Raw genomic sequence first — 26,223 nt, forward strand, 5'->3', positions numbered from 1 at the left:
ATATCTTATCCCACTTAAAGCACCTCCGAGCACGTCGCCAGGCCAACCAAGGAACTACCCCCATCTCGATATAGCTTCGCATATTTTTACCGTTTGCTAGTTTCTGCTTATAGGTCAAATAGTTAACAAATCTCTCGATTGAGCATATTGCCAATGTACATGTGGCAACTAAGTATGCAACGACTTGTGATAATTTTTGTTTGCGATTGGAAGGACTTACAAATATTGGCTTCATAGGGTGTCACTCCGCCGCAGAACACCCTGATTTCAAATCTTCCTTCACCACCTTCGTATCCTTCCAAATTCGAGTGTGGACAGAAATAATTTTTAACCGGACCATGCTCGTCCATTCTCATAACATTTTCTAGCCAGCGAAACCTTTTATCTTTTATTATATTCTTATCTGCCTAGAGGTCATACCGCTCATCGTTATACCTAGTTCGACGTTGCTGCTTGTATGACAGCAAGAAGGTAGTTGGTTCTGTATAACCCCTTCTCTGTCGTGAATCCCAAGTACTTGACAGTTCATATGAGTATAGCCTCTGTCATAGAAGATAAGTAAACTGATTTAGGACGGGTTTTTCAGTGCGAGTTTAAACTCCAGTTAAAGTTGACTAGAGTTTAACCATGCCACATCGGTCGCTTAAGCTGACATGAGCAGCAAAATTTTATGTTTTTCGCCAATTACACGGCTCAAGTATCCTTGTGCCAATTACCAATTTGCGCAAGGATTTGCCCGGTGTGTGCACTGGTTGCGCTATTTGCGCAGAGAACTGTGCTAAAATCAAAACGATTTTGATATTTACGCATGTCTGCAAATATTGCACATGCTTTTTTCTTCGTGTGTGGTGAATGTGACACAGTTTACCTGTGGTTTCTGATAATATAACATCAGTAATTGTTGCTTAAAAATGTTAATATCGAAGGCGTAAGGACCATCTCTAGCTTGTAACAGGAATTCACACAAATTCAATAATACATAATAATTTTTTATACAATTAAAACACATGTTTCATTTGTTGTGCTACATTAAAAATGAATATTGCGCAGTGTTTTTGAGCCGTGTATGTCAACATTTTTATTTGCACAAATTCCGTCGTTTTATATTTGCGCATGGCTTTTGTGTCATGTAAGGGCCGTCTTAGCGAACAAAGTGGCAAGATTAAATTCTAGACTCTAGTCAACTTTAACAGAGTTTAAACTCGCACTGAAAAACCAGGCATTCAACTTATGTACGTATGTATGTACTGCACAATTCAAATTCTTTTCCGTTGAACATATATACATAACTACATAACTCACCGTTCAATTGCACCCGTTAGTTGCTTTTTCTTTTGACACCCTCTGCAAAGTTCGAATTTTCAAGTGCGAAGCTAGCATGTACACCACCCTTTTAGCTTCGCTTCCTACCACTTGCACAATCAATAGCAATTGACGGCGGCGACTTTAAAACATTAAGCAGCGCAAGTATTCTCAACCAGGAAAAACAGCCAAAGTCAATTTTAGCAATTCTGGTTGCCATCCATTTTCACGCAGAAGGATTTTATTTGTTACTTACTTTTGATTGTTGTTACTTAACGCAATAAGAGAAGTACATAGATACATTGACATCTTATTTTTTTTACTTACATACTTAATTGTTATGTCTTTTCTATGATCAACTTTATTTACATAAAATTTTCATAAAACTAAGAAAGTCTTCACAACAAATGGATAAAGAAAACGGGTTTGTTCTAAATATTTCGATAAACTAAAAAGAAATATTTACAAATGTGCACTAAAACTAAATAATAATGAATAAACTAGATTTGTGATTAAAGCTAGGCAAAAATATTTTCTCATATACATATCCCTGTCCAATATTTTTGGTTTAAGTTATGACCGGTAGATAAGCGGTGCTCATCATCTTTATAGGGCTAGACTGGAAATGACTACGACGATTAGAATGCATTTGAATAAAGTTCAAAAAACTACGTTAATGTTGGAATACTGCAACTGTTATTTAAACGGTATTCCGCATAGACGATACCTGGAAAGAAATGAAAAAGTAAAAATCTTTGTCTTAACTTGCTTTAAATTTGCATATAGAGATTTGAGTATAGATGAGTCTATCGCGGCTGTTAGTTTGAAAACGTCCTGAATCAAAAAATAGTTAAAAAATGTTTTTTATGAACATTCTGAGCATGACGCAATAAAACCGGACAGGTGAAATGGAGTCGCATTTGACACAACTCGCCCTCATAAATTTAAATGTTGCTTCTTGACTTATCTGCAGCACAAAAATATACATTAATGGCTACCTGCGGCCTGTATTTTCTTTTGTGGGAGGATTTATTTCCTTTTCCTGAGAGGAAATGTTTTTGGCAACGGAACTAAATGGCTGAGTCTTCAGGGTCCCCCGTAGTCCACGACTAAGGAATATGGAAAGATACCGCTCACGTCAATGAGATGATTGGCAATCTGGAACAATATCATGAAGTTGCGGTTGAGTATATGGGAGGTTTATTGTACGAAAACTCGGGATTGACGGTATACGGTCCTAAGACCCACCATTTATTTATGTAAGCCAAGCGTTGAAGTAGGCTCATTGAGCTGAAAAATATACATGTAGCTGCAGATGTTTTACAGCAACGATGCATCAACAAATCAGAGTTTATCAATTTTTATATATAAAAAAAACTTACCCACAGCGGGTTAGGGGGTTAGAATATACCCGCGGTAGGTATGCCTGTCGTAAGAGGCGACTAAAATACCAAATAGATTCAAGGGGTTGTGTAGCGCAACCCTTTAAAATATAGCTTCTTCAACCCAATTGTCAACCTCAACTATCCGTGGCGAATCCTGTTTCATTAACAGCCGAGGCTCTGGCGACTCCGAACTCCTCATGGATCTAGGGGGTGGGAGGGCGTTATGGCCTAGACGGTTGCATGTGGTCATACGAAATCGTTCCTGAGATGGATGGGCATGGTACCGGAACGTACCAGATCTGCATCCGGCAAAGGACCATCAACATCGACAACACCCCAAGGCCTTCGGGGAGTGTCGTTATCTCTACAACAACAACAGCTAATAAATTTAACTGATGGCAGAATAAATAACTTTGGCTTTTCAGAATTTTATTTTAAACGGCTCTGGCTATCCCTAGAAACGTTTAGACTAACATGAAATACTCTCAGCCGTGCGATTAAATTCGACAGACATTGTTATGACTTTCTCTATCTATCCACCTGCCTCTCCTCTGTCTAACCCTCTTCCTCTCTTATTTCCTCTCGCCTATGCATTTTCTAGTTTACCTTATTCGACTCACCATTACCCTTGATCCTCTCCATATTACTCTTGCTTTTTTTTACTTTTCCGCCTTCGCTCTATTTCCACTACATTTCCTTCCCACATCCTTTATTTTCTCTTTTCTCTCATGGCCCCCCTTTCCAATGTGGAGATATATCGATTTTCGCTTTTTCCCACACAATACATTACTAAGGAAATAAAAAAAAGTAGCAAAATAGTACCAAATATTTTCCCTTCATACTACTTTAAAATTCATGACCGGATTATGAGGCCCGTCAAATGTTTCTTGCTGTACTAAGGACTTCACCGCACTGGTTTTATTGCGTCATGATTCTCAGATATATCCGATCTTCTTTAAGAACTACAAAAAGACGAGTTTCAATCATTTCCCGATGTATGGCATTTTTGAAAGTGTTGCAAAATAGAGTATTATTTGAATAGCATTCCTTCACTACTTTCTTAGATACGAAGTTTTTCGAGTCGTCGATATATCAAATACTTACCAGTATTATGCCAGTGATAGAAAGCGGCAAGAATAAAAAGGTGCCACCAATTATGTGAATGTCCTACATAATCCACTTTACCGGTGAGCCAGCGCTCCGGTATTTTCGCCGCATAAATGACAAAGGCGAGAGCGCACCAGCCATACATGACAATTATACGAGGCACCATTAGCTAGAGAAGGAAAAAGTTACATGTGAAGATAAATAACACTCTACTTTGGTAGGATAATTCATTGACCAGCAAATAGAGAAAGAACGAGCTACATAGGTAAAGAATTGGCCTAACTATATGACCTTGGTTTAAAAAATATAGATTTTTGCACAAAATAATTTTTGGACCTACCCACACTAATTCGTTTTCAAATCCACCCATCACATAGGTCCAATGAGCCAATGGTATGATACCATACGCTGCCCATAACACCAGCACGGAGATTTTTGCATCCAAAGACACATTCAATTTCGGTATTTGCACCAAGATCGCCAGACCGAACATACCCAAAGCAATTACAGAATAAATTGTACGAAGAGTCTGAAAAGGAATTAAAAGAGTTTATTTGGGAATAAAAATAGAATTATCCAAATATTTTTATTCAGGTTATGTTCATGTTATGTTGAGTGACATCTACAGGGGTAGAGGAAGCTCACTTGCACAGCATTAAGATCTGTTATGACTCCGGACTGAAATACTTTTTCATAGTTCTGGCAAAGTCCGAACAGTCAAGCATGAAATAAATCGATGAAGCTCTATGCAGATGCAGAAGGAAGGATTTTTTTGGTACATTAAGATATAGCATGGGGTGTTATACGCCAATGTGTAGGGCCGTGTGTAGAAGTCCACGAAAGTGGGGAAAGCTTCTGACCGCCATTCACCTGGGAATGGCCAGAGCGATTCTTTTGCATGCGGTTCAAGCAGCTCACTACTGCCGGTCGCTTGCGGCCAAGTATCCTCTGGGTAGCCGCTAAACACCCGTTTAGCGGTGAGCTAATGTGAGAAGGCGACAACCTGGCTAGGCCACTCTGACATAATCGGTTTAAGGGCTAGCCGGGGGGAGATTTCATCGGCAGCGTCTGTACACCTCTAGGTGCGGCTGCAAGCGGGCGTCTGTCTTGGAGCAAGCGGCTCGCTATATAAACGTGCCAAGTAATATTTTCACCCCCGCTGAGCGGGTTGTGCGCTGGGCTTGGGACCCGCCACGTAAAACCATACTCCAATGAAATATAACAACAAGCCTCGGATAAATACACTCTCTATTGATGACGACCATGGCAAACGTTTGAAGGACAATGAATTGAGGGCATGCACCTGGAACGTCCGCTCCCTGAATGGGATTGGTGCAGATGCCCGGCTGGTTGATGTCCTCGTCAAAGCAAAATCTGACATCACCGCCATCCAAGAAATGCGTTGGACGAAGCAAGGAAGAAAGAAGATCAAAAATTGTGACATATATTGGAGTGGCCATGCGAATAAGCGCAGTTTCGGCGTCGGATTCGTGGTGGGAGAGAGACTTTGTCGCCAAGTGCTGGCGTTCACGCCTGTGGACGAGCGTCTCGCCGCTATTCGAATAAAAGCAAAATTTTTTAATATATCATTCAACTGCGCCCATGCGCCGACAGAGGAGAAAGACGATGAGGTGAAAGACACTTTTTATGAACAATTAGAACGTACATACGAGCGCTGCCCCCGTCATGATATAAAAGTCGTGCTTGGCGACTTTAACGCCAGGGTGGGCAAAGAAGGTGTTTTTGGCCCTACAGTCGGAAAGTTCAGCCTACACAATGAAACTTCTCCTAACGGACTGAGGCTGATTGACTTTGCCGGTGCTCGAAACATGGTCATATCAAGCACGAGGTTCATGCATAAAAAGATACATCAAGCTACATGGCTGTCTCCTGATCGAAATACTCGCAATCAGATCGATCACGTTGTGATAGACGGACGGCATGCCTCCAGTGTTTTAGATGTGCGAACGATCCGAGGACCTAACATCGATTCGGACCATTATCTCGTTGCAGCCAAAATACGCACCCGCCTCAACGCGGCTAAAAACAAGGAACAAAAAACACAAGGAAAGCTAGACGTCGAAAAGCTTCAATCACAACAGACTGCCAATGATTTCGCAACTCGACTCTCACACCTGCTCTCTGAGGGCACAACTCATCCTGAAGGAATACAGGAGCAGTGGGAGCATATCTCCAAAGCACTTCATACTGCCGCCGAGGAAAAAATTGGTTACCGGCGGCCACGAAAAAACAACTGGTATGATGAAGAATGCCGCGTTGCAACCGAAAGAAAAGACGCTGCCTACAGGGCTACGTTAAAAGCGAGCGCGACAAGAGGAGTGTGTGAACGCTATCGTGAGTTGCCCGGTCACATTGCACGTCATTGCGATCTTGGTCCTAATAGCTTCAACAATGTGGGTGGCCGCAAAGCTGGAGGAGGTGAGCAAGAGCATGTCATATGTAAGGAAGGAAAACTTGCCCCAGCTATTGAATGTCCTGTGATATCTGTGTCGCAAATTGGAAGAAAATCGAGCAGTTTTGCCGTCGAAGGAAAGCTGGATGGCAAGGAGCGTGTACTAAATGTAGATACGAGGGCATCTTATTACTTAATCCGATCTGACTTGGTTGCGTACGGTCATTGGCAAGTATAATCAAGTCCAAGGAGAAGTGATATGTGAGGTATTATTTTGAAAGGTCATGGTTTTACACAAATTCATTGTGGCGGAGATTGTTGATGAAGTCATATTGGGAGTGGACTTCTTGGTTGACCATGACATCTAGATCGATATGCAGAGAAGGGTGATGCGTTATGAGAACCAGGATGTGCCACTTAACTTCAGTTTGGAAAAAGGGTTCAGTAGTAAGCGAGTGCTGGTGGAGGAGATTCGACAGAGACCACGAAAGTCAAGGAAAGTAGATCGAGCAAAGGTTGATGGAACAAATGGGCCAAAAAAATCAAAACCGAAGGTACCTGTGAGAGAAACACTGGCATTGAAAAGCCCTAACGGACGCACTAAAACGAAGAAAAGAATTTCGCAGAAAGAATGCAAGGGTGGTTTCAAGCCAGGACACGCTACTGTTGTGAAGCGTCGGAACGATACTGATTATGCAAAGAGAATCCGTCAAGCGCAAGCTCTACGAAGTAGTTCATTGGCCAAACAACAGAGTGTGAAGGAACGAACCAGGGTAATGAGTAGTACGATGAGAATAATAATTCGGAAGGTTTCTTGGCGAGAGATTTGGTACTGTTATACAACCCTCACCGGCGGAAAGGTGTTCCATCCAAGATTTGGTGCAGTTTGGAAGGCCCGTACAAAGTTGTGAAGAAAATCAGTGATACATCTGCCGCATACAAACCATTGGGAAACCACGGAGTAGAAGAGTGGTACATTTGGAGATGCCAGCGGCGTTTAGATCGGGAGTTTTGTCTGATCGGGACGTTCACACTTAGGTGGAGGGCAGTGTTACGAATATTAGAAACACTAAGGGGTACTGCCATCTCTAAGCCGATGCTGAGCAGTGATTGTATGCACATCGATAAATCAATTATTATGTATCTATATAAACGAATCAATCATTATATCTACACATATGCACGTACACGCAGCGGAGAAGCAACGCACAAACACATGCAGATATCTTATCTGAGATGCTCCCAAAAGTATGCAATTGTAATTGTGAAAGTGACTAAGTAAATTCTGGAAACGCCTAGAAGATGCAACGAGGAAATGACACAGTATAAAAGCAGCATCAGTAGAGGCGCGAGAATCAGTTTTGATTAAGCACGCTATTTGTCGCGCAATAGTAGAGTTATTTATTGTGAAGTACTTTAATAAAGGTCATTTTGCATTATTAAATATTGGAGTTATTTATTCAACAGTGATTCGAACTTAGCAGAAGGTTGCACATAAGAGGATTTGCAGTAAATTCGTTACAATATTTATATTAAAATTAATTAAAACACTTTTTACCAAGAGACAAGAATCGCAGTTTAAATGCCATGCGACTGGCTAATATGGGATCTATTTTGATGCATGTACTAGCTTTGCTCATGGGTTGTATGACATTATATTACTCGCACGACAGGCATGCTTTACCCAATGTACTAGGCCCCTTAACCCCTTTGAAACTATTAGTTGCCACTCAGTTTAGTAGGGACGGAATGGCTTGGAACCCGAAACTACATTCGCTAAAACTCGAGAGTATACAGAGATCTAATGCAAATCGAATTTATATTCAATGGGCGCACAGCTGTTACAAGACTAGGTCGATAAAACCGAAGCATGGGCGAAGGATGGGTATATAGGTTAGGTTGAACAGACCGGTCAATAACCATAAATTGTTTGCGACCAAGCGGAAACCCCCCAATAAATTACCAGAGCTCAAAAAATACTTGGCGCGATTTATCTCCATTTAATATTTAAGCCGGGGTTTTTTTTCAATTTTTGACGTGCTAGTTTTGAATTTTGCTACAAACTGTCGGGACCTGCATGTTTTATGCTGCCTCTGCAGCAGCTGTGAGGCAGTTGAATTTTCACTGAAAGACTTGTCATTTCAGTAATATACTCGGAGAGTTGTAAAACCACTGCCGGGGGCGACCCCGCTTGTAAAAATTTGTTTAATGCCCGCTGGCAACACAACAGAAATAACTCTTCCTAAAGGACCTATCTCAAAGACTACCTCGAGATCTCGCAATTCTGCCGCCCTTATTATCCCGAGCCTTGAGTTCGCAAGCATAGGACATCAAAACAGAACGTGCACAAGAGTGTCTTCCTGCAGGCCGCACTTCCTTCCATTGATCTCATATCTTATCCCACTTAAAGCACCTCCGAGCACGTCGCCAGGCCAACCAAGGAACTACCCCCATCTCGATATAGCTTCGCATATTTTTACCGTTTGCTAGTTTCTGCTTATAGGTCAAATAGTTAACAAATCTCTCGATTGAGCATATTGCCAATGTACATGTGGCAACTAAGTATGCAACGACTTGTGATAATTTTTGTTTGCGATTGGAAGGACTTACAAATATTGGCTTCATAGGGTGTCACTCCGCCGCAGAACACCCTGATTTCAAATCTTCCTTCACCACCTTCGTATCCTTCCAAATTCGAGTGTGGACAGAAATAATTTTTAACCGGACCATGCTCGTCCATTCTCATAACATTTTCTAGCCAGCGAAACCTTTTATCTTTTATTATATTCTTATCTGCCTAGAGGTCATACCGCTCATCGTTATACCTAGTTCGACGTTGCTGCTTGTATGACAGCAAGAAGGTAGTTGGTTCTGTATAACCCCTTCTCTGTCGTGAATCCCAAGTACTTGACAGTTCATATGAGTATAGCCTCTGTCATAGAAGATAAGTAAACTGATTTAGGACGGGTTTTTCAGTGCGAGTTTAAACTCCAGTTAAAGTTGACTAGAGTTTAACCATGCCACATCGGTCGCTTAAGCTGACATGAGCAGCAAAATTTTATGTTTTTCGCCAATTACACGGCTCAAGTATCCTTGTGCCAATTACCAATTTGCGCAAGGATTTGCCCGGTGTGTGCACTGGTTGCGCTATTTGCGCAGAGAACTGTGCTAAAATCAAAACGATTTTGATATTTACGCATGTCTGCAAATATTGCACATGCTTTTTTCTTCGTGTGTGGTGAATGTGACACAGTTTACCTGTGGTTTCTGATAATATAACATCAGTAATTGTTGCTTAAAAATGTTAATATCGAAGGCGTAAGGACCATCTCTAGCTTGTAACAGGAATTCACACAAATTCAATAATACATAATAATTTTTTATACAATTAAAACACATGTTTCATTTGTTGTGCTACATTAAAAATGAATATTGCGCAGTGTTTTTGAGCCGTGTATGTCAACATTTTTATTTGCACAAATTCCGTCGTTTTATATTTGCGCATGGCTTTTGTGTCATGTAAGGGCCGTCTTAGCGAACAAAGTGGCAAGATTAAATTCTAGACTCTAGTCAACTTTAACAGAGTTTAAACTCGCACTGAAAAACCAGGCATTCAACTTATGTACGTATGTATGTACTGCACAATTCAAATTCTTTTCCGTTGAACATATATACATAACTACATAACTCACCGTTCAATTGCACCCGTTAGTTGCTTTTTCTTTTGACACCCTCTGCAAAGTTCGAATTTTCAAGTGCGAAGCTAGCATGTACACCACCCTTTTAGCTTCGCTTCCTACCACTTGCACAATCAATAGCAATTGACGGCGGCGACTTTAAAACATTAAGCAGCGCAAGTATTCTCAACCAGGAAAAACAGCCAAAGTCAATTTTAGCAATTCTGGTTGCCATCCATTTTCACGCAGAAGGATTTTATTTGTTACTTACTTTTGATTGTTGTTACTTAACGCAATAAGAGAAGTACATAGATACATTGACATCTTATTTTTTTTACTTACATACTTAATTGTTATGTCTTTTCTATGATCAACTTTATTTACATAAAATTTTCATAAAACTAAGAAAGTCTTCACAACAAATGGATAAAGAAAACGGGTTTGTTCTAAATATTTCGATAAACTAAAAAGAAATATTTACAAATGTGCACTAAAACTAAATAATAATGAATAAACTAGATTTGTGATTAAAGCTAGGCAAAAATATTTTCTCATATACATATCCCTGTCCAATATTTTTGGTTTAAGTTATGACCGGTAGATAAGCGGTGCTCATCATCTTTATAGGGCTAGACTGGAAATGACTACGACGATTAGAATGCATTTGAATAAAGTTCAAAAAACTGCGTTAATGTTGGAATACTGCAACTGTTATTTAAACGGTATTCCGCATAGACGATACCTGGAAAGAAATGAAAAAGTAAAAATCTTTGTCTTAACTTGCTTTAAATTTGCATATAGAGATTTGAGTATAGATGAGTCTATCGCGGCTGTTAGTTTGAAAACGTCCTGAATCAAAAAATAGTTAAAAAATGTTTTTTATGAACATTCTGAGCATGACGCAATAAAACCGGACAGGTGAAATGGAGTCGCATTTGACACAACTCGCCCTCATAAATTTAAATGTTGCTTCTTGACTTATCTGCAGCACAAAAATATACATTAATGGCTACCTGCGGCCTGTATTTTCTTTTGTGGGAGGATTTATTTCCTTTTCCTGAGAGGAAATGTTTTTGGCAACGGAACTAAATGGCTGAGTCTTCAGGGTCCCCCGTAGTCCACGACTAAGGAATATGGAAAGATACCGCTCACGTCAATGAGATGATTGGCAATCTGGAACAATATCATGAAGTTGCGGTTGAGTATATGGGAGGTTTATTGTACGAAAACTCGGGATTGACGGTATACGGTCCTAAGACCCACCATTTATTTATGTAAGCCAAGCGTTGAAGTAGGCTCATTGAGCTGAAAAATATACATGTAGCTGCAGATGTTTTACAGCAACGATGCATCAACAAATCAGAGTTTATCAATTTTTATATATAAAAAAAACTTACCCACAGCGGGTTAGGGGGTTAGAATATACCCGCGGTAGGTATGCCTGTCGTAAGAGGCGACTAAAATACCAAATAGATTCAAGGGGTTGTGTAGCGCAACCCTTTAAAATATAGCTTCTTCAACCCAATTGTCAACCTCAACTATCCGTGGCGAATCCTGTTTCATTAACAGCCGAGGCTCTGGCGACTCCGAACTCCTCATGGATGTAGGGGGTGGGAGGGCGTTATGGCCTAGACGGTTGCATGTGGTCATACGAAATCGTTCCTGAGATGGATGGGCATGGTACCGGAACGTACCAGATCTGCATCCGGCAAAGGACCATCAACATCGACAACACCCCAAGGCCTTCGGGGAGTGTCGTTATCTCTACAACAACAACAGCTAATAAATTTAACTGATGGCAGAATAAATAACTTTGGCTTTTCAGAATTTTATTTTAAACGGCTCTGGCTATCCCTAGAAACGTTTAGACTAACATGAAATACTCTCAGCCGTGCGATTAAATTCGACAGACATTGTTATGACTTTCTCTATCTATCCACCTGCCTCTCCTCTGTCTAACCCTCTTCCTCTCTTATTTCCTCTCGCCTATGCATTTTCTAGTTTACCTTATTCGACTCACCATTACCCTTGATCCTCTCCATATTACTCTTGCTTTTTTTTACTTTTCCGCCTTCGCTCTATTTCCACTACATTTCCTTCCCACATCCTTTATTTTCTCTTTTCTCTCATGGCCCCCGTTTCCAATGTGGAGATATATCGATTTTCGCTTTTTCCCACACAATACATTACTAAGGAAATAAAAAAAAGTAGCAAAATAGTACCAAATATTTTCCCTTCATACTACTTTAAAATTCATGACCGGATTATGAGGCCCGTCAAATGTTTCTTGCTGTACTAAGGACTTCACCGCACTGGTTTTATTGCGTCATGATTCTCAGATATATCCGATCTTCTTTAAGAACTACAAAAAGACGAGTTTCAATCATTTCCCGATGTATGGCATTTTTGAAAGTGTTGCAAAATAGAGTATTATTTGAATAGCATTCCTTCACTACTTTCTTAGATACGAAGTTTTTCGAGTCGTCGATATATCAAATACTTACCAGTATTATGCCAGTGATAGAAAGCGGCAAGAATAAAAAGGTGCCACCAATTATGTGAATGTCCTACATAATCCACTTTACCGGTGAGCCAGCGCTCCGGTATTTTCGCCGCATAAATGACAAAGGCGAGAGCGCACCAGCCATACATGACAATTATACGAGGCACCATTAGCTAGAGAAGGAAAAAGTTACATGTGAAGATAAATAACACTCTACTTTGGTAGGATAATTCATTGACCAGCAAATAGAGAAAGAACGAGCTACATAGGTAAAGAATTGGCCTAACTATATGACCTTGGTTTAAAAAATATAGATTTTTGCACAAAATAATTTTTGGACCTACCCACACTAATTCGTTTTCAAATCCACCCATCACATAGGTCCAATGAGCCAATGGTATGATACCATACGCTGCCCATAACACCAGCACGGAGATTTTTGCATCCAAAGACACATTCAATTTCGGTATTTGCACCAAGATCGCCAGACCGAACATACCCAAAGCAATTACAGAATAAATTGTACGAAGAGTCTGAAAAGGAATTAAAAGAGTTTATTTGGGAATAAAAATAGAATTATCCAAATATTTTTATTCAGGTTATGTTCATGTTATGTTGAGTGACATCTACAGGGGTAGAGGAAGCTCACTTGCACAGCATTAAGATCTGTTATGACTCCGGACTGAAATACTTTTTCATAGTTCTGGCAAAGTCCGAACAGTCAAGCATGAAATAAATCGATGAAGCTCTATGCAGATGCAGAAGGAAGGATTTTTTTGGTACATTAAGATATAGCATGGGGTGTTATACGCCAATGTGTAGGGCCGTGTGTAGAAGTCCACGAAAGTGGGGAAAGCTTCTGACCGCCATTCACCTGGGAATGGCCAGAGCGATTCTTTTGCATGCGGTTCAAGCAGCTCACTACTGCCGGTCGCTTGCGGCCAAGTATCCTCTGGGTAGCCGCTAAACACCCGTTTAGCGGTGAGCTAATGTGAGAAGGCGACAACCTGGCTAGGCCACTCTGACATAATCGGTTTAAGGGCTAGCCGGGGGGAGATTTCATCGGCAGCGTCTGTACACCTCTAGGTGCGGCTGCAAGCGGGCGTCTGTCTTGGAGCAAGCGGCTCGCTATATAAACGTGCCAAGTAATATTTTCACCCCCGCTGAGCGGGTTGTGCGCTGGGCTTGGGACCCGCCACGTAAAACCATACTCCAATGAAATATAACAACAAGCCTCGGATAAATACACTCTCTATTGATGACGACCATGGCAAACGTTTGAAGGACAATGAATTGAGGGCATGCACCTGGAACGTCCGCTCCCTGAATGGGATTGGTGCAGATGCCCGGCTGGTTGATGTCCTCGTCAAAGCAAAATCTGACATCACCGCCATCCAAGAAATGCGTTGGACGAAGCAAGGAAGAAAGAAGATCAAAAATTGTGACATATATTGGAGTGGCCATGCGAATAAGCGCAGTTTCGGCGTCGGATTCGTGGTGGGAGAGAGACTTTGTCGCCAAGTGCTGGCGTTCACGCCTGTGGACGAGCGTCTCGCCGCTATTCGAATAAAAGCAAAATTTTTTAATATATCATTCAACTGCGCCCATGCGCCGACAGAGGAGAAAGACGATGAGGTGAAAGACACTTTTTATGAACAATTAGAACGTACATACGAGCGCTGCCCCCGTCATGATATAAAAGTCGTGCTTGGCGACTTTAACGCCAGGGTGGGCAAAGAAGGTGTTTTTGGCCCTACAGTCGGAAAGTTCAGCCTACACAATGAAACTTCTCCTAACGGACTGAGGCTGATTGACTTTGCCGGTGCTCGAAACATGGTCATATCAAGCACGAGGTTCATGCATAAAAAGATACATCAAGCTACATGGCTGTCTCCTGATCGAAATACTCGCAATCAGATCGATCACGTTGTGATAGACGGACGGCATGCCTCCAGTGTTTTAGATGTGCGAACGATCCGAGGACCTAACATCGATTCGGACCATTATCCCGTTGCAGCCAAAATACGCACCCGCCTCAACGCGGCTAAAAACAAGGAACAAAAAACACAAGGAAAGCTAGACGTCGAAAAGCTTCAATCACAACAGACTGCCAATGATTTCGCAACTCGACTCTCACACCTGCTCTCTGAGGGCACAACTCATCCTGAAGGAATACAGGAGCAGTGGGAGCATATCTCCAAAGCACTTCATACTGCCGCCGAGGAAAAAATTGGTTACCGGCGGCCACGAAAAAACAACTGGTATGATGAAGAATGCCGCGTTGCAACCGAAAGAAAAGACGCTGCCTACAGGGCTACGTTAAAAGCGAGCGCGACAAGAGGAGTGTGTGAACGCTATCGTGAGTTGAAAAGGGAAGCGAGACGCCTTTTCAGGAAGAAAAAAGCAGAAGCAGAAAGGCGTGAGTGCGAGGAGCTTGAGCTGCTAGCCACCAGGAATAACGCCCGAAAATTCTACCAAAAAATACGGCGACAGACGGAAGGTTTTAAGACCGGGGCAAACTCCTGTAGGAATGAAAACGGCGACCTTGTAACTGATGTCCAGAGAGTGCTTAGATTATGGAGGGAACACTTCTCTGCTCTCCTAAATGGAGGCAGCAATTCACCGCGCAGAGATGAAGAACCCGATCCCGCAATCGATGATGATGGAATATATGTCCCCCCGCCCGATTATGACGAAGTTAGAATAGCAATAACCAGATTGAAAAACAACAAGGCCGTGGGCGCTGATGGATTGCCTGCGGAGCTATTCAAGTTCGGCGGCGAGGAGTTGGTAAGGCGCATGCAGCAGCTTCTTAGCAAAATATGGGCGGACGAAAGCATGCCCGACGGTTGGAATCTAAGTGTTCTTTGCCCAGTCCACAAGAAGGGGGATACTGCAAAATGCACCAACTATCGTGGAATCAGCCTTCTTAATATCGCATATAAGGTCCTTTCAAGTGTATTGTGCGAAAGATTGAAGCCCACCGTGAACCGGCTGATTGGACCTTATCAGTGCGGCTTCAGACCTGGTAAATCTACCATCGACCAGATTTTCACAATGCGCCAAATCTTGGAAAAAACCCGTGAAAAGAGAATCGACACACATCACCTCTTCGTCGACTTTAAAGCCGCCTTCGACAGCACGAAAAGGAGCTGCCTATATGCCGCTATGTCTGAATTTGGTTTCCCCGCAAAACTTATACGGCTGTGCAAAATGACGTTAAGCAACACCATCAGCTCAGTCAGAATTGGGAAGGACCTCTCCGAGCCGTTCGAAACTAAACGAGGTTTCAGACAGGGTGACCCTCTATCGTGCGATTTCTTTAATTTGATGCTGGAGAAAATTATACTAGCTGCAGAACTTAACCGCACTGGAATAATATACTATAAAAGCGTGCAATTACTGGCATATGCTGATGACATTGATATCATCGGCCTAAACACCCGCGCTGTTAGTTCTGCTTACTCCAAGCTGGAAAAAGAAGCGGTAAAGATGGGTTTGATGGTGAATGAGGACAAAACGAAGTACCTGCTGTCATCGAGCAAAGAGTCAGCGCATATGCGCCTTGGCAACCACGCTACTGTTGGCAGCCATAATTTCGAAATAGTAAAAGACTTCGTTTATTTGGGAACCAGCATCAACATTAGCAACAACATCAGCACTGAAATCCAGCGAAGAATCAATCTTGCCAATAAATGCTACTTTGGACTAGGTAGGCAATTGAAAAGTAAAGTCCTCTCTCGGCGAACGAAAATCATACTCTACAAGTCACTTATCGTACCCGTCCTGCTATATGGGGCAGAAGCATGGACCATGACAACAGCAGATGAAGCGGCTTTGGGAGTGTTCGAGAGAAAAGTTCTTCGAAAGATTTATGGACCTCTACGCGTTGGCGATGGCGAGTACCGAAGAAGATTTAATGATGAGCTATACGAGCTATACGCAGACATCAACATAGTCCAGCGAATTACAACGCAGCGGCTGCGCTGGCTAGGCCATGTTATGCGAATGAAAGATGATGCTCCGGCCAAGAAAGTGTTTCTATCGGAACCCGCCTATGGAAGCAGAGGTAGAGGGCGGCCCCCACTCCGTTGGAAGGACCAGGTGGAACACGATTTAAACTCCCTTGGTGTGACCAATTGGCGCCGGTTGGCGGAGCGAAGGAGCGACTGGCGCGCCTTGTTGGACGGTCATAACCGTTTAGACGGTTAAGCGCCAATTAAGTAAGTAAGTAAGTAAGATATAGCATACTGAACGCAATCATCTCAGTAGACCGCCTGCCATCTCCAAGAGATGGTGTTCCACAGCGTACCGATTTACCCACGCGGGCTAAGAGTACCATGCGATACTTGCGTTGGATACTGCCTTGGTCTAGGAAATAGATCATCCTAATATTAGTTGAACTGAGCGTTTATTGGCCGCCTAAATATCAAAATAGATATTAAATGATCTAATCGTCATATCATTTACCGGCATCTTCTACTTGATCGTGCCATCTTTCGCTTGGAAAATGCTGCAGTGATTGAGGAGCAGGTAATTCCCCACCACCAACCTTACTTTCCAACATCGTCCCATCTGTGAACCCTTTAACTACTCCACTATCCCAGATGAGTTCCTCTTTCCTCTTGAGTGAATGACTGAGGGGAACCTTATTTTGGCACATATTAATTTATTTTGTCTGGATATGAAGAAGAAAATAGTGAAAATGCTGAAGTGCCCGAAAAAGTAAAGCCCATATCACCAGGCCTGATAAATGGCTGCATCGCAGTCGACTTTCACGCGATATCAATCGGGTTAAGGTTCGAAATGACAGGCAATGCCAAGGTAAGAGCGCCGCCGATAACGTCCAGCGCTGTCCTCGTGATTTTGGTAATGCTCACCGTGTCCATGCATTCCACTAGATCAGCTCCCTATATAGCAGCTTCGGCTTGGCTACCATCTCATAAAGTCAGTTTAGAACTCTTGGAGAGAGTTCCCACCTCCTGCCTATGGCTTCCTAGCCATATCCTCCAGATTGAGCCTCGATAACAGTCTCCGGTTCAAAATAATCGCCGGAAAATTAACTCTATCAGAAATAATAGCGATACTTCTCCAATCGCCGGGGTTCTGAAAGCGAGGATTTTATATTTCCTCGCAAACAGAAACATTTTCATGTTACCAGGAATGACAGCCAAAAAGTTACCAAGGTCGTACTTGGTGACTTTAATAGCAAAGTGGGCTAGTAAAACGCTTTAACCCGACAGTGGACAGTTCGGTATTCGTGACGTAACTTCGCGGCTGACCAAATTGGTCATAAAGCTACATGCCATCTATTGAAAAAATATGCAACTCTATAGGAAAGAGATGCACGGAATGCTTCTTGTATATTAGATGAGCGCACGTTTGTAGGTTATACCAACGACTTCGCAACTAAGATCCGCTCCTTCTTATAAAAAACACAATGAAGTTGAACGTCAAAAGGTTGCAATCGCCAATGATTTAACCCAAACGGATGGATTTAAGGCTAGCAGAGTTAGACAAGGAGATTCCCAACATTTATATAAAAGCATACCATCTGCAATTTTTTTGTAGCAGAAGACCATCTCATCTCGTTAGCTCAGGAAGTAATGTGGGTTCAAGGGGTTATGATGCGAAAAAGATAAAGCCTCGGTTTCTTAGATAAGAGCAAAATAAGTTTACCTGCAGGGTTTGACATTGAAACCTTCACGTTTCGTACGAACTTACTATGTTTTAATCCAACAAAGAACTCATAAAGATAAAGCCACTCTCAAAATCTTTCGGTAGTAGTTTTTTCATTAAACAAACAGTGTGACAAATTTGTCTCAAAAGTAGTATTTCAGGAGCATCCGAAGCCATTGAAAGCCTTGTATGTAGACAGTCTAGATTTTCTCCTCCCGCCAAATTTTGCACAAAATTCGCGTTCGCAGGAACTTCGTTTAGATTTTCTGCCAATGTGAGTGCCGATAGGTATTTTAAAATAAACGCGGAAGTACCGAGTTTGCGAATTCGAATGCTTCAACATTCTTAATATAAGTAGGTAAATACAGGAAGATGGCCACCGTGGTGTGATGGTAGCATGCTCCACCATCCACACCGAAGATCCTGGGTTCACGCGCGTGGAAAATAGCGTTGCCAAATGTCCCGTATTGGCCGGAACATTCCGTATTTTTCCAAAATTTTAAAGTGTCCCGCCGGGAAATGCTACGTCCCGGCATTTTCACAATATCAAAATTAATAAGTTATAATCTGCTACAACATGGCCATATTTGCGGCTTCGATTGTATTCAGGTCATTGGCATATTGCATGCAACTCTGTAAAGAAAAAAAATTCATCCCTACTGTGGTTCTGAATATTGTCAATATTTGACATATCGCACACCTAAATATTCATTTTGCATAGAGAAGTGTAGTGTTTCAAAATAACGTTAGCAAAATTAATCCATAGAATATTGAATTCGCATTAAACACAGTAAAGTATTAATTATTAGCCTGTTTCATAAAAATATTTGAAAAATATTTAGAAATAAATGAGTTTAAAAGGTTTAATTCTATCTAAAAATTATTTCGCCGAAATGAGCAACGCATACAAATATATAGGTGTTTCTTTTTTTTCAAATGTCCCGGGAAATTTTTAAAAATCCCGGAACTTGGCTCAAATTTGAGGTTTGTCCCGGAAACCCGAGGTAAAAATCTGGCAACCCCAGTGGAAAAGCAACATCAAAATTTTAGAAACAAGTTTTTTCAATTAGAAGAAAATTTTACTAAACGGGGTCACCCCTCGGCAGTATTTGGCATGCACTCCGAGTATATTTCTGCCATGAACTGCTTCTCAATGAAAACTCATCTGCCTTACACATGCCGTTCGGAGTCAACAGAAAAAAAGTAAGTATAAAAAAAGTAAGTTTCGTTTAGTTTTTAAAAAGGCACGAGGAAAATTGGAAGAGAAGCTCGACCTAAAATCTCTTCGGAGCTTATATTTATTTATTCCTTTTAGGTTTCTGTCCCACGACGCATAGTATGGTCACACTTGCAGGCGGACAAAGCGTAAGATTTTTGACAGTTCACAATTCAACAGAAATACATATGTGACAAATCATCGAACTGCTATTAATTGGGTGGATAACATGGGTACAAGAAATCTTTTTACACACACATACATATGTACAGCGTCCGTTAATGTAACCAACTCTATTAGCTGCATTAAATGTTTATTTATTTAATTTTAAATTTTTCAATTGTCTCTTTTTCAACTCACCTTAAAACACCAGAACGCATAATACATTCCGCTAATGTAAATCGCCACCAGCGACAATGAAATACCCAAAAAATCGACGGACAGAAAGAAATCATAATGTTCCTCCGATTTACAGGAGAATATATGATAAATAGATGATAGCAACATGCAAAGGCAAAAGCAAACCAAGAGGCAAACGACCAACACTTGATCACTGACATCCGCATGAGCTCTAAGAAATTGATAATCGAAGATCGTCAAACCAATGAAGAGCAGACAACCAAAGAGATGACTCCATATGTTGATCTACAACAAATTTCAATTAATAAATATTTATTTATGCATTTTGGTGCTTTTGTTCTTTTTTTATATTTACTTACTGTTTCATTGGTCCACCAGAATACACTTTGTAGGCATAATTTTGTAGAGAGGAATGTACGATAGCCTCGGCGTATGTAAGGGTTAAATTTAAGGTGATCCGGAGCCTACAAAAATCAAATATATTTATATTTACATTCATAAGTCAATATTTTCTTATTGAAATCGAAAACTTAAAGGTTAATAAAAAAAGTTGATTAAACTTGATCGGACCTTTAATAAATTTTCGCACATTAGGGGTGTATTGTTGATAGAAGCATTGTTTGATCAGAAAAATATGCTCAAAAAATTTGTAAACCATTAATAAAAATTTTATTTTTATTATAACTACTACTAAGCCCTATCCACATTTAAGTCGTACCAGTGATACCTGGTAACTGACGTATAGAGGGGGCTTAAGTTGTGGAAGGAACACTGCTCTTCATTTCTAGCTAGCGAGGGAAAATACGAACCCGATATCACAATCGTCGATCACGCAAAACACGCTCCGGCACCCGACCATGGTGAAGTGGGCATGGCAATCGCCTATTCAAACAAGAGCGAAAGAATATGCAGCAAATTCTATGCAAAATATGGTTGGATGAGCGTATGCCTTCTGATTGGAATCCAAACGCGCTCTACACAAACAACAAAAAAAGCGGAATCAGCCTTATTTATATCGCGTATAAGTTCCTATCTGGCATATTGTGCGAAAGATTTTAAGTCCAAAGTGAATGAACTGATTGGACCTTATCGGTCTCAGATTGGGTAAATCTGCTACCTACCTTCCCTATGCGCCAGATTCTGGAGAAGACTCACGGTAAGAAAATCGATGCTTACCACTTTTTGTTGACCTCAACGCAGCCCTTGACAGTGCTAAACGATGATGCTTTTATGGTCATTGTCTGAATTCAAGTTTCCTCAAAAGCTCGGCCAAATGACGTTGAGCAACACCACCAGCTCCGAAGGTATTGGGAAAGACCTCTCCGATCCATTGGAAGCCAAACGAGGCTTCAGAAAAGGCGACAGGTTTTCGTGCGATAGTTCTAGCACCAGAACTGTACTGTGGTGGCTCAATCTATTACAATAATTGGCCTTAACTTTGTTAGCTTAGAAATCAAACGGGAGTAACTCTTGAGGGCAAGTGCTACTTTGTACTGAATAGGCAATTGAAGAGTGAAGTCCTCTTTCCACAAACAATAGTCACGCTGTACAAGTCGCTCATCACACCTGATGTATGGCTTTCAATCATGAACGAAATTGTAGGAAGATTGAAAAGAAGAGAGCCATCTCACTCTTTGAGTGTTCGAGAGAAAAGTTCAGCGGAAGATTTATGGGCCTGTCGAGGTGCGAGTATCGAAGAAGGTTTAATAATGAGCTGTATAAGCTTAATGCAGATATGAGGATAATGTAGCGAATAAAAGCCGAGAAACTTCGCTGACTAGGTCACGTTTTGCGAATGGGCGAAGACGCCCCGCCCAAGAAGGTATTTCAAACGAAACTGCAGTTTGAAAGAAGAGGAAGGGGGAGACCTAGCGCATTTGACGAGGTAAGCTAGTACGTAGTGCAATTCCTCTCAGGGAGTACTTCGGAAAGACCTATACGACGCTGAGCTCACCTTCTTCATGGTCGCGGTGGAAACAGAACTGGCATATGTTCGAGCAAAGAGTCAAGGATATCACAGTCAATAACATTAAAAAAAGAAAATATGCTGACCGGTGAAAAATTTCGTAGTAGATAGATAATTAGCACTGGGACCATTGGTCTATTCTGCTTCGTAGTAAGCACGTTTAGGGCAAAAAATCGGAAGCTGGGCGTAGGGACAACAGCAAGCTCTTAACAATTAGAAAAATGAAACGCCACACTGAATCAATGCGAGAGTGGCACCGGCCGGCTGTTGGCTCCAAAGGAGGAACTTTTTTAGTTCCCTAACTAACGGTTTCTGCTACGGAGAAAGTTGTGGTGCAAAAGAAATGTTTCATCTTCATTACAAAAAAGTTTTGCTTTGCATCAGCTTTAAATTGAGGGGCGGTCATTTGCAAGCTTTTTATTTTGTTAGGAACCGCACCTGGTCTAATGTACATACTAGCCCTAAATATGTTTGCACTTATTATCTAACCTTCATTGTACCCCCTGTGGGTTAGGGGTAGTAGAATATGCCCACGGCAGGCATGCCAGTCGTAAGAGGCGACTATAATCCACAAATGGGTGTATTGTTGGTTTTCTAATTAAATTGGTTTATGTTGATCTTCGGATTTTCATACTCCAAGCCGACAGTGCACCTCTGTAACAAATTGCCGTCATCGTATTAGTGACGAAAAGGGATTGTACTGGTGGTTAAATTGGTTTGTGTTTTATCTTCGGATCTTCACACTACAAACCTATCAGTGCACCCTAACCGTAACAAATGTACGTCATCTTATTAGTGACGATAAGGCTAACCAATCCTGAGTGGCTTTACTCGAAAGGGAGCAGGAAGAACGCTGGTATCACCCTGTGGAACCCCAAGCATGGTCTTTATAAAAACTGTCACCGCGGGAGCAGGAAATAAAGCCGGGTGATCAGAATTTTCAGGTCTCACCTTCCTGTCCTGGGATGGCCCCCTTGTGGGTGCATCGCGGGGGCTGTGATTTCAGATCGTATTTCTGGAAAGGTAACCCAGAATGCGTAGGATCGCCTCTGAGGAAGTTCGGTTCTTCGTTGGAGTTGACAGTGTTCTCTTCGGAGTAATGCTGTTGCTTCAGCCGCCGAATCAGACAATATAGTATTCTCTTCGGAGTAATACTGTCTTCTTTGGTGGGAGATGGGCAAGAAAGTTTACTCATATACTTCTCATATGGAGTAGGCTGCCCAAGTACGTCCTAATCTGCACACAAGTAATTCAAAGACGCTTCTGCGGAACGTCAAAGAAAAGGTTGGTTACATCCCTAAATTGTGCACGTTGTTTAAAAAGGATGTATAACAGGAAGAGAAATATTCAATGGCGAGTTTATTAGAGTTGAATAAATGTAGCAACTAATGTTGGTAAAGTCGAAGGTTGCATATAAATGAACGAGAAACGTTTAGCTGGTAGTTCAGTTGCAACAGGGTCCCTCGTCGTGGAAAATTATGGATAATTGTAAGGGTGGGTAGTTCCCACGCTTATATTGGTAGTCATTCACGGCGAACGAGCGTATAACTGAGTGAACGTAGTACCTATGACTAATGAGATGTATCTTAATGTGTAAGTAGTTTAGTAATATGATTAATGGAGTGTATCCTGCGACTGCTTGTATCGTAATTACTTGTGAGCATCAATGTCTGTTTCGCCATAATAGATAGTTTTATTTACAAGGAATTATATGACGCTCTCACTCTATGGAGCACCTGAGTAGTTATTCATTTAGAAAGACATTTGCACTGATAGATTACATCGATATTTAGTTCATGGCGAAGGTGCGTTGTGGATCGTAAGGCTTTAAAAGGTTGTGTCACATCCCTAAATTGTGTTCCAAATTCGTGGTGCTTAGCAAGGGTTGCTCACAATGCCCCTAATACTTGTATTTAAATTGTGGGACTGTAGCATGTATCTGCTCTTTACACACAGAACATGTTGCAGGCGAATTGCTTGTGGGCAGAGAAGAACGTACTATGATCCGGGGTGGAGTTGCCTAACAACCGGATGCCATTATCCATAAAATGGCTGCAGCTTGATACACTCCTATCTTACCAAGGTAAGGACTTGTAATTGAATCGCCCGATTACAAGCAATTTGGTACCAAACGATTCGGCTAAGAAGTGTTGAGAGAAGGCAACATGGAGCTGATAGTTTGGGCCATTGATCATGCAGTAGATCCGTGTTTGACACCGTAGAGTTCAGTCTACAAAGACAGGTATTTGCGTTATAATTCACCTTCAACTAACCTTCATTGTGCAAAAAAAATTAGTATGTGTATACACAAGCACTCTATGCTGCATAAAATTTATTCGCAAACGCAGAAGCTTACGCTGTTATCATTACATTTTCAGAATTTGTAGTCAAATAAAGTTGGAGGTCTAGATTGGCACGCATAAATATTTCTATTATCATGAAATATGAGCGCATAAACCAATGCACAGGGTAGGTACGCACTGCACGTCGCCTTCGTAATTCAATAATTTCTTAATACATGTAATGCATTGTAATTAAATTCTTTATAAACTAAATTGACACTTTGCCATTCTTGTTTTTGCTGTATTGCGTATACAATAGATTATACTTTATAATTGGACACCATGAAAACCACAATAAATTGCCAATTCGTTGGTTAAATAAAAAACAGGCACAAAAAAATAAAAAGAAGCCCCATGTCCGAATTGAAATTGAAATTGAAATTGTTTGTACCATGGCACTAACGGTCGTTGTACAGACATCTATGGTTAGGTGTATTTTGGGCACTTCAATTCGTTGTATTGATGAGTTATTCGATCGGTGTTTTTCCTTCTTGTTTAAAACACAAAAAATTTACATTTAGTTAGAGCGATGGCCAATGGCTAAGGCAGCCAAAATAATATGTTAATGGCTTAACCTTGATTTACTTTGCGCTTTTGGCTTTGGTGTGCTATCGAAGTGGAATATTTCGTTTGAAAAAAAATTTTTTTTTCCGGCGGAACGAATGATAACGTTGTTTTTTGATATGCAACAACAACAATATATGCAAATATGCTTAATAGAGAAAATCTGGTAAAATCAACCGGAGTACGGGTTAACTCAACTTCGCACAAATTGGTGATTCTGAATTGGCTGTTGTTGTTGTTATAGCGATAAGGATACTCCCCGAAGGTTTTAGGGAGTGATATCGATGTTGAGTGTCCTTTTCCGAATATAAATCCGGTACGTTCCGGTAACAAGCACCATTAAGGTACTATCCCGACCATTTCGGGAACAACCTTCACCTTCAAAGTTTTTTCCAAAATTATATTTTGCGTCAAAAAATCAATCCAATCACCATGTTTCATCCCTTTTTTTGTATTTGGTATAGAATTATGGCATTTTTTCCCCCTTTTTGCGAAATTTTCTATACTGAAAAAGTGGACGTGGTCATAGTCGGATTTCGCCCATTTTTAATACCAAGATGAAGTGAGTTCAGATGAGTACGTGAACTAAGTTTAGTAAAGATATATCGATTTTTGCTTAAGTTATCGTGTTAACGGCCAAGAGGAAGGAAAGACGGTCGACTGTGTATAAAAACTGGGCGTAGCTTCAACCGATTTCGCCCATTTTCACAGAAAACAGTTACCGGCATAGAAGCTTATCCCTTACCTTACTTCACAAGGATTGGTAAATTTTTGTTCGACTTATGGCATTAAAAGTATTCTAGACAAATTAAATGAAAAAGGGCGGCCACGCCCATTTTGAAATTTTCTTTTATTTTTGTATTTTGTTGCACCATATCATTACTGGAGTTGAATGTTGACAAAATTTACTTATATACTGTAAAGATATTCAATTTTTTGTTAAAATTTGAGTGTGGGCGTGTTTGTCATCCGATTTTGCTAATTTTTATTTCGCACACATATAGTATTAGGAGTAATGTTTCTGCCAAATTTCATCAAGATATCTTCTACGACTGCCAAATTACAGCTTGCAAAACGTTTAAATCACCTTCTTTTATAAGTGGGCGGTGCCGCGCCCATTGTCCAAAATTTTACTAATTTTCTATTCTGCGTCATAAGGTCAACCCACCTACCAAGTTTCATCACTTTATTCGTCTTTGGTAATGAATTATCGCACTTTTTCGGTTTTTCGAAGTTTTCGATATCGAAAAAGTGGGCGTGGTTGTAGTCCGATTTCGTTCATTTTAAATAGCGATCTGAGATGGTGCCCAGGAACTTACATACCAAATTTCTTTAAGATACCTCAAAATTTACTCAAGTTATCGTGTTTACAGACGGACGGACGGACGGGCATGGCTAAATGAATTTCTTTTTCCGGCCAGATCATTTTGAAATATAGAAGTCTATATCTATCTCGTTTAGTTTATGCCGTTACGAATTACCATTATGCGAACAAAATTAATATACTCTGCGAGCTCTGCTCAGCTGAGTATAAAAAAATATCAATTAAAACTGTTAAAATAACAGATTTTCGCCAACGTTATAATAACAGTAAATAAAGGCTGTTGATATGACAAAAATTTCTGTTCCAGAATAGTGATAAGAACGAACGATTGAGCGCCGTGGGTGTAATGGCGGTCTCTTTTCTGAAAACAATATCGTCCTGTTGG

The 26,223-nt window shown here is 41.0% G+C and overlaps 2 protein-coding genes across 2 annotated transcripts in view; both read right to left on the minus strand.

The window, feature by feature from the left end:
- Positions 1 to 1,600: 1,600 nt before the first annotated feature.
- LOC137243239 (progestin and adipoQ receptor family member 3-like) lies at positions 1,601 to 4,988 on the minus strand. The gene is made up of 3 exons (XM_067770708.1): positions 4,135 to 4,988; positions 3,792 to 3,963; positions 1,601 to 2,029 (listed from the first exon to the last, which is right to left on the minus strand). The coding sequence occupies exons 1-3, from the start codon at positions 4,285 to 4,287 to the stop codon at positions 1,971 to 1,973; spliced, it is 384 nt and encodes a 127-aa protein (XP_067626809.1). The 5' UTR covers positions 4,288 to 4,988; the 3' UTR covers positions 1,601 to 1,970.
- Positions 4,989 to 10,197: 5,209 nt separating this feature from the next.
- Positions 10,198 to 26,223, minus strand: part of LOC137237372 (progestin and adipoQ receptor family member 3-like) — a 37,851-nt gene continuing 21,825 nt past the window's right edge. The window contains exons 4-8 of the mRNA XM_067760918.1: positions 20,002 to 20,106; positions 19,643 to 19,927; positions 12,732 to 12,920; positions 12,389 to 12,560; positions 10,198 to 10,626 (exon numbers count right to left, since the gene is read on the minus strand). Of these exons, the coding sequence (XP_067617019.1) occupies positions 10,538 to 10,626; positions 12,389 to 12,560; positions 12,732 to 12,920; positions 19,643 to 19,927; positions 20,002 to 20,106 (840 nt within the window). The 3' untranslated portion in view covers positions 10,198 to 10,537. The remainder of the gene's footprint in view (positions 10,627 to 12,388; positions 12,561 to 12,731; positions 12,921 to 19,642; positions 19,928 to 20,001; positions 20,107 to 26,223) is intronic.

Source organism: Eurosta solidaginis, chromosome 1 (genome assembly GCF_040869045.1).
Source record: "Eurosta solidaginis isolate ZX-2024a chromosome 1, ASM4086904v1, whole genome shotgun sequence".
Taxonomy (NCBI): domain Eukaryota; kingdom Metazoa; phylum Arthropoda; class Insecta; order Diptera; family Tephritidae; genus Eurosta; species Eurosta solidaginis.

What these genes read in the sequence shown, in the direction of transcription:
- LOC137243239 (XM_067770708.1), bottom strand. Translation starts at nt 4,287, where the DNA reads ATGTTCGGTCTGGCGATCTTGGTGCAAATACCGAAATTGAATGTGTCT. An exon ending in TTGAAAACGAATTAGTGTGG is followed by an intron (nt 3,964 to 4,134) that starts GTAGGTCCAAAA and finishes TTCCTTCTCTAG; the next exon opens with CTAATGGTGCCTCGTATAAT. An exon ending in CTATCACTGGCATAATACTG is followed by an intron (nt 2,030 to 3,791) that starts GTAAGTATTTGA and finishes ATTTCTTTCCAG; the next exon opens with GTATCGTCTATGCGGAATAC.